Source organism: Miscanthus floridulus, chromosome 10 (assembly GCF_019320115.1).
Source record: "Miscanthus floridulus cultivar M001 chromosome 10, ASM1932011v1, whole genome shotgun sequence".
Classification (NCBI taxonomy): Eukaryota; Viridiplantae; Streptophyta; class Magnoliopsida; order Poales; family Poaceae; genus Miscanthus; species Miscanthus floridulus.
In genome coordinates, this window is record NC_089589.1 from 66617524 (window position 1) to 66626952 (window position 9429).

Here is a 9429-nt window from a genome sequence, read left to right on the forward strand (position 1 = left end):
GTGTGTGTTTGAATCTCCGTATGTCTGTGCGTGCGTCTATGCGTGAGTTTATGAACCCATGAGCTCGTCTCCAGAAACGGCCCCGGTCACTCCCTTTTATAGTTGAAGGGGGGATAGGGGCGATACATGCGTTCGCTACGCGGCGTCTTGTGAACAGAGGTGGCGTGTCTGAGCCCTGTAGCTTGCCACTATGGCGGCATTGTCGACAGAGCGGTCTTGTCCTCGATGCACTAGAGCGACGCGCCAGTCATGCCCGATCCTATGCGACGTGGGAGCTCCAGTGATAGCTTGACGCAGGGCATGGCGGACGACGTGCCGGTCATTGTATGTCGACAGCATAGAGAGCCGAGGCTCAGTCGGTGCAGAGGCCGAACCATCGTCGTGGGCTCGGCGGGCGTGAATCCCGAGGCTGCCGAGACCCCGAAGCGGATGGCCGAGGCTCGGAGGGAGTAGTTGGTCCTGTACACTAATTCCGAGGCTATAGGTACCTGAACTTGACTCCCCACGCCGCACTGTCCTCGGAGCAGTTGGGGTTAGGCAGCACAGTGCAGCACGGGCGTAGGTCGTGGGCACAGCGCCGAGCACAGCGACCGGTAACCCCCGCCCCGTCTTGTCCCGGACGTCGTGGCGTTGATGTGACTCCCATCTCGTCGACCACTCCGCTGTACCGGGCCGTCGTTCGGCTGATGTCGCGGGAGTGGTTGGCCGCGTTAGTTAGGCGTGACGTCCCGATCGAGGCGGCGGTGACGGGGTGGCTGCCGAGCCGGCCTCGAGCGAGGCGGAGAATCGGTACCTCGTCCGAGGCCTTACGTGCAGGGCCTCGAGCGAGACGGAGAATCGGTACCCCGTCCGAGGCCTTACGTGAGGGGCCTCAGGCGGGTCGGAGAATCAGTACCCCGTCCAAGGCCTGGCGGGAGGGGCCTCGGGCGAGTCGGAGAATCAGTACTCCGTCCGAGGCCTTACGTGCAGGGCCTCGAGCAAGACGGAGAATCGGTACCCCGTCCGAGGCCTGGCGGGAGGGGCCTCGGGCGAGTCGGAGAATCGGTACCCCGTCCGAGGCCTTACGTGCGGGGCCTCGAGCGAGACGGAGAATCGGTACCCCGTCCGAGGCCTTACGGTTTCATTTTGGGCCGAGCCCGCTTCGGGTAGGTCTGGATTTGTTCGAGGTGGGCCGGGCGGCCCAGCTGAGCTTCGGATAAAGTGGGGGTTTGCCAGTAGTTGTCTCTTGGTTTCGATTTTTACAGGGTCTAAGCGATTTTTTCGGTTTTTGCTTAGGGGACCCCTTTTTATGGTACCCGACAAAACAAAAACCGACAGTGTTGGTGGAAATGAACTCTACCGGGTGGTCTTATGAATCGGCAGTGTTGGTGGAACTGAACTCTACCGGTTGTGTAAAGAACCGGCAGTGAAGTTGAAGAACACTGCCGGTTTGGTTGTGCTGGTTCAAAATCCGACAGTGATCGGATATTTTGAACCGACAGTAAAGTGCAATTCTGGCGTAGTGTCAGTCTTCTTACCGCTGGATTTGTTCATGGTTCAGGCTTCGCACCATGGCGCAAACTCTTCGTCTTTAACAGCTCTCGGATTTGATAGAGTTAACGTTCAAATTTTCAAAAATAGAGTTACGGCTCCTCTGGTTCTCTTACTGGTGAGAGGGATCAAGGACAGGATCGCATGATAACTTATCAGTTTGTCACGGTGTGACAAGGTGACCATGGCTCTAGAGGTTTGGTCGAGATGAGGATTTCGGATGGCGATTGCGGTGTATCATCAATGATTATGTATCGAATTAGGTGCGCCAAAATCGCCAATGAGAATGATATAATTAGAAAGTGGCGGGGTGTCTCTGCTGATCCATTGTTGTAGACGAGGAAGAGAAGAGCAGTGTGGTTGAGGACTTGTATGCTCTTCGGAGGGCGATAGATGTAACTTGAAAGAAGAGTGGTTATTGGGTCTAGATTTTACCCGTTGAAAGAAGTGATTTTGTCTTAAAATGCATGTGAACAACTGATACTTCGACGCTTTCAAATATAAACTAATAGAATAACACATCAGGTTGATGAATTTAATTAGTATGACCTGAACAACTATATCTATTAAGAAGAACAAGATAGATAAGCCAATGTATATTGTATTGTATCATTGGGTTTGTTATGGAAAGTATATTCAATGCAGATAAGGGAAATGTATATTGTACTGTATACTCCCTCGGTCTTGAAATATAAGGTATCCAAACAAGTTTTAGATAAAAAGGAGTCTAGTAAAATACCATCTACCTTCACTAATTAGGACTGAGGGATTAGTTCAGTTGTTATTTTCCTTTATTTACTGGTTGTTTGTTTAGTTGAAACCAAATTTAAAAGGAAACTCAGTATTTGCTAGAAAAAAGACAAAGAAGAGGAATGATTGATGGCCTAGAATACCTTATACTATTTGGTACAAATTTTGACCAATGGATCACTTATATTTCAGGACAAAGGGATATCATTGGATTTGTTATGAAAAGTATGTATATTCATAGTTACTAAATTTGCATGTTTTGACTAAATAGCGTGGGGCATACATTTGTGAACGCAGGACTTAACATATATATATTTCCAATGCAACCATACAATCGAGTAGCCGAGCCATGAGGCATTTATTGTTTTTAAGACACCACAATATTTTTCCCAACTTGCACATTAGGGCAGCTCTGACAATTGGCTTTTAAGCTAGCTTTAAGTATTTTTCTCATATTTTAATAGAAGAGAGAAAAAAAGTTAGCTCTTAATCAAGAGCTAAGCTCTTGCACAGATTTCAAGGTTATGTGAGTGTCATGTGGGTCCATCCATGCTAAGAGCTATGTGCTAAAAGTTAACTCTATTGGAGATGTTGGCTTAGATCTAGTAATTAGCTCTAACCATTACGGGTGCCCTTATTGGCCTTCACTTGGAGACTTCTTTCCAATTCTTCTTTTTCTTCCCCCTCTCCCTGCTCTTTTGAAACATATGTACTCCCTATGTCTTTGAAATAAATTGATTCTTAGAGTTATCTTAAATCAAGCTTTTTTATGTTTGATCGAATATTATAGGAAAAAAGACGAATATTTGTGACACAAAATAAGCACATTATGAAAATATAGCTTATGTGTGTATCTGATTATAGTAATTTGGTGTCATAAATCTTCGACATTTTTTTCTACAAATTTAGTTAAACTTAAAAAATTGACTTAAGACAACTGTACAAATTGATATATCCAGAGTGATGGAGTAGCTACTTTGAAAGACAGGAGTTAGTAAAATATTCATTTTACCTCAAAATATGGAAGGATAGCGTTCACGAGGAAATCAATCTTCACTTATTATGTGAGAATTGACTGTTTACCTGTGCAATTCACGAGGAGCTCTCAGGTGCTTTCGGCCTACGCACGTGTGTGATGAGTGCATCTGTACCTTTTGCAAAAGAAAACGGGGGACAACTCCAACGGTAAAAGCAGGCCGCTAGTTGCCCCAACCTCCGACCCCATGGCCCTGTTTGGATCGGTTAAAGTTAGTTTGGGTTAGTTGGAGCTCAACTAACTCTAAAGTAGCCAAATAGGAGGACTAGAGTGGGTTATTTGCAACTAGCCCACCCTAAAAAACTATCCCCCAAAGAGGTGATTATTTGGGCTAGTTGGGGGCTATTTGAGGTGGGGTCCACTGTTTTCTCTCTACTTTCACCCGCACCAATGATTTGGAAAGCACATTTATTATCATTTTAACCCTTATATCTAAACATCTCTTAGGCTAGAGTTAGTTCAGGGCTAGTCCTAAGCTAGAAACTAATTCTAACCTCTAGCTGTGCTAGAGTATCCAAACAGGGCCCATGACGGCATACTTCCGCTTCCGCGCAAGTTTTCTCCCAGTAAAAAAAAGCTTCCAGAACGAATGCACAAGCACGTACAGAGTACACACACTTGCCTCCTACGGAGTACTTGCTACATTCTGGACGAAATCCTAGGACGGCAGGTGCAGCCAGTTGGCATATTCGTTGGCGGGTTTCTATGCTAATAAGTCTGGTTGGTGTTAGTTTATGAGAAGAAAACACTATTGACTGATTGATAAGCCCTGGCTAAATTCAACAAGCGAACAGGCTGAATGAGATATAAGTTTTCATACGTTGGGTAGGTGCATGCCGTAAACCAAAGCAAGCCAACCCTGGGAGCTCAGCCGACACCCTCATGTGTGCGGCGCGGTGCCAACCACGTATTGGACCATCTCCTCCTTGCAGTGACAACCGGTCCAAAAGGGCAAAAAAAACCCTCATAAATTGCGAGCGATGGATGGATAGATGAACACGCCATGGCGCCATGGGATGCACTGGAGCCTGCCAAGCTGCCACACATTACTCTGGTGACTCTACGCAGCTGCATGAACGGCCTATCGTCCCTCGGTCCCCTGGAAATTTCTTTCCCACGCAACATGCTCCCCTTCAATCCGGCGGCTCCGGAATGATGCAGCGCAGAATTCATGGTGGAATCCCAAGATTGAACTCCGGAGCATGTAGTTCAGCTGGCCGGTATTATTCTAGTCGTGCAACATTTTCACGTCAGAAAATCTGATAGGTACGAAGCGAAAAATAAATGTGTGTGCATATGTACAGTATATATAATAGCATGACCGCGTATAATAAAATTTCCAAAAACAAAAACTTATACACATATCCACATTATATTGTAAAAACACATCGTCGTGTTTGTTTTCCTCCTTTCCAAGCTTTTCTATGTATAAGGCGTTTCATATTTTTTTTCACACAAATGTAAGGCTTTGTTTGGATTACATGGTTTAAGGCTCTAAATGCATGGTCTAAAATTAAAATGTTGTCTAAAGTTTAGCTAAACTCATGGTAAAAAAAAGCTATTAGTTCAAAACTACGCAAGTGAGCTAAATATGCATTGCAGTTTTTGTACCGTACCAGACGTTTGGCTGGGCACATTTAACTTTACCCCTACGTACCCAGCAATACACTCTGGTGAGAGGAAATCATGCACCGTGCACAACACATGTGCCGCACCATTGACGCCAACCGCCTCACCAAAACAGCCTATAATGGCCTATAAAACCTCATTTACGCAGCTCACAGGACTTGCACCTCCTCCTCCATCCCCTCGTGCTAGTACGTATCCACCTCGCCACCTCCGTCCCTCGCTCTAAGATGGCCACCACCACAAGGTGTAGTCGTAGCAGCAGCAACGTGCCACCTGGCTTGGCCCTACCATGCTTGCTGCTGCTGCATGCTCGCCGGCGTCTCCAACGGCCAGCTCCAGGTGGGGTTCTACTCCAACTCCTGCCCAGGCGCCGAGTCCACCGTCGCGTCCGTCGTTCGACAGTCCGGGTCCGCCGACCCCACCATCCTCCCGGCGCTCATCCGGCTCCAGTTCCACGACTGCTTCGTCCGCGGGTGCGACGCGTCGGTGCTCATCAAGGGCGGCAGCAACAACGCCGAGGTGGACAACAGCAAGCACCAGGGCCTCCGCGGCGTGGAGATCATCGAGGGCGCCAAGACGCAGCTCGAGGCCCAGTGCCCCGGCGTCGTCTCCTGCGCCGACATCGTCGTCCTCGCCGCCCGAGACGCCATCGCCTTCGTACGTACTACCACTGCCAGTACCACCTGTGGATAAATATATATGTGCACATTGATAACTGGGATCTGACCGACCGACGTGAACACACTTGCGTGACGACGACGACGGCGTGCAGACCGGCGGGCCGTCGTTCGACGTGCCGACGGGGCGGCTCGACGGGAAGGTGTCCAACCTGCGGGACGCCGACGCGCTGCCGGACGTGCACGACGGGATCGAGGCGCTCCGCTCCAAGTTCCGCGCCAACGGCCTCGACGAGAAGGACCTCGTCCTCCTCACCGGTACGCACGCATGCATCTCGCTCTCTTTTCTTGCACGCATGGACGATGGACGTGCGAACTGAACACACGTGCATATATGATGCAATATATGATGATGCAGCTGCGCACACGGTGGGCACGACGGCGTGCTTCTTCCTCCAGGACCGGCTGTACAACTTCCCGCTGCCCGGCGGCGGCCGGGGCTCGGACCCGACCATCCCGCCGGGGTTCCTGTCGGAGCTCAAGTCGCGGTGCGCGCCGGGGGACTTCAACACGCGGCTGGCGCTGGACCGCGGCAGCGAGGGCGTCTTCGATACCTCCATCCTCCGCAACATCCGCAACGGTTTCTCCGTCATCGGCTCCGACGCCGCGCTCTACAACGACACGGCCACCGTCGACGTCGTCGACTCATACTCCGGCCTGCTCAGCAACTTCTTCGGGCCCTACTTCCTGCAGGATTTCGCGGACGCCATGGTCCGCATGGGCCGCATCAGCGTGGTCACCGGCAGGAAGCAGGGCGAGGTCAGGAAGGTCTGCTCCAAGTTCAACTGACTCATCCCGCTCCCACCAATGCAATTGCAAGCGTACCACACCGGTCCATCCGTCCATAGATCCCTTCATTCATTGCAGACAGCTAGCAGGCCGGCCCATCCATGGTTGGACAGCACGGTGGGGTTTGGTTGCCTGCTTTCATGGCAGTGTTCTCTCTTCATCAATTCGTTCCATTCATCAGTAGTACGTACATCGTGTAGATCTCATCTCGTCTCGTCTCACTGGGCAAAGGGAAATTCTAGTGCCTCAGCTGTATCGACAAAACGAAAACTGCACAGGATTTTGAAAAGCAATTTGTTTAGCTTTAAGATCTGTGCAGTTTTCCTTTTGATGCGGTATATGTAGCTAGGCTGTGGAGTGGCAGAGGGAACATATATATAGGGTATTATTATTATAACATAAACTATTTGGCCATGTGTTTATATAGAAATTACTATATAAGTCGATATATGTGTTAGTCATTTGTTGTTCGGCTTTGGAAATTCTTTTGGTGTCGTGTCGACTGTAGCTGTAAAAAAAAAAGGTGTTGGTTTCTATATATTGCAAGAGGTGTCAAGTATTGTGACGATTATTCCTCTGCTTAATTAAAAATGTATTTTTTTTGCGAGCTGATTGTCACTGAACATCATTGCGCAATTATTTTTTCTTGTACTGCAGAAGATACTGTACATCATTGTATACAATTATACAAGTACTACGCGCCCCCCAAGTATTTATTCATCTATACTGACAGATGATAGAGTCAGAAATACAGGTTGTATTCTTACGAAAAATAATACTCCCTTTGTTCTAATTTGTAGGTTGTTTTGCTATTTCTATGAGCATTAATTTTCCTATGTATATAGACATATCTAGAAAAACCAAAACGGCCTGTAATTTGGGACAGAGTGTGGTAATTGAGGAGTAATGCACTTCTAAATATTTGATGGCGAAGTTTGATGGTGCAACTGTAAACAAGACCAGCATTTATGTGGTTTCCAATTTCCAAGCTATGCATGTTGACTCTACTACGCCAGAGCTGAAAAATGAGCTGCAGCACAGATGTACCAATCTTATTCTCACTCAACACCGCACCATTCTCCTTCCAGAGATGCCATGAAGAAACTTTTTGCAGAATTTCTCTTGTTTGCATGCCCAGTTATGGATGGTTGGCGAGCACAAGCTGGCAAGAGCTTTATTGCATTGGACTTGTTTTTATTGGGGAAAAGGACTACTACTCTGCATGAGGAGTGTAGCGAAGCACCAGCATGCAACTGCAAAGTTGTATAGCATTCATGGCATTTTCCAGCTTCTAGATCTGGTGTGTCTGCCTGAGCCTGTCTGGCTTCTGAGGTTGCATTTTGTTTTCGCCAAGATTTGAACAATGGTACTTTGATTTTGGCTTTTAGTAGTGTAATGGCAGGAGCTAGCTTAAGTTTATGGTTTTGTAGTGGCAGGAGCTAGCTTAAGTTACACCTATATAGGTATATAAAAGTTTACTGGATTGAAGGTACAGTTTTGCAAGTTTAAGTTTATGGTTCAAATTCTTTCCAGGGATGGTACCAAATTTTGCGTGCTACTTGGCACGACTAATGTTTCCAATAGAACTGGATGAATCAGACACGCGTTACATGGTCCATGATGGGTAACCTGTCAGATACTATCACAAGGATCTCGAGGACGGTGGTGACCACATTACCTTTGGTCGGGGAACTTGCAGTGCCTGCCGGATTAATGGTCCAATCTTCAGTGGCATTTAACTTATCTAGAGATTTTTGTATTTTCTTTTAGAAAGAAAAAGAAGAGACAATTCTTTACTTCGAGCATTTGGCAGAGCTTCAGATTCTCGTAGAAACATTTCAGACTTATGTTTTCTAAAAAAACATTTCTCATTTGGCTAGCTCATAAGATTCTTCAAACTAGAACTACAATTAGGAGTGTCGGTTATATGAACCCTACAGAAAAACCCACTACGGGTAGGATAGGTCGAGGCAGTCGAATATAAGGCCCAACCCAGGTGGGGTTCATCATCGATGTGGAGTACAAGTTACTGGCCGAGACTTTGATGCCAAGATATATGCCTAGAACAACTAATTCTATCCGATTGATTTCTCTATAATCGATTAGAAAAACATGTATATCAACCGAATGTGATCTAATCTATAACTCTACCTCCCGCACTATATAAGGTGAGGCAAGGAGCCCCCATTTGGTACCTTACAACTTCTCTACATACTAGTCAATTAGGCTCCCATAGCCATCAACGTCCCTTGTAAACCTTGAGCATATGAGATAACAGATATACTCTCCACTCGACGTAGGAAACATCACACCTAAACACATATGAATCTATGTTCCATGTGCTACCCACCAAATTCCGTGCGCATGATCCCTGATCTTCATTGCCAGGGTTCATACTTCCGACAGTTGATGCACTATGTAGGGGCCTTCTTGCGTAGATCTATTTTCATTGCATTTCATATGGAGATCATCTTCAATTTCGACAACTACGACAAGCTTCACACATGCAATGAGATCACCTTTGGCAGCCTGGACTTCGTCGCAGATCGCCTCAGGAACCTGCACCTATAGGACCCCGAACCCGTCATGTAGGGGAGGAGCCCCCTTCCATCTAGATGTTCCACGCAGAGCTTGAGGATGTTGTGGCCGCTGGTGCACCCGTGTTGGCCCGTCACATGGACCTTCATGCTTAGTGCTTCTTCATCAACTTTGGTCGCAAACACATCCTTGATCGGGGCATCAACTTCCTATGGGGATCCATCGACTAGGCTCCCAATGCAGGATAGAAGGATCTAACATGCAATATCGTTGTCGATTTCTCAATCAGCCTGAGGAATGTCGCGGCTGCATACCAGCGTGCGCTTCAATAGTCTATGGCCGCGTCTCATGGCGCTCGCACCATCGGCTTCAAAGACGAAGATAAAGGACACCATGATGATGATGGGAATCTCAATGATGCTGTAGATTCATCGCAATGGCAAGTCTCGAAGACTATGATGACATCAACATGGATTTTGA

At 47.4% G+C, this 9429-nt stretch overlaps 1 protein-coding gene across 1 annotated transcript; it reads left to right on the forward strand.

Moving 5' to 3' along the window:
* The first annotated feature begins 5157 nt into the window (after nt 1-5157).
* Nucleotides 5158-6982, forward strand: LOC136484824 (peroxidase 43-like). Its single transcript, XM_066481783.1, is given in 4 exon segments — nt 5158-5249; nt 5251-5602; nt 5718-5880; nt 5981-6982. Coding segments are annotated over 4 exon segments (1023 nt in total). The 5' UTR covers nt 5158-5172; the 3' UTR covers nt 6412-6982.
* The last annotated feature ends 2447 nt before the right edge of the window (nt 6983-9429 follow it).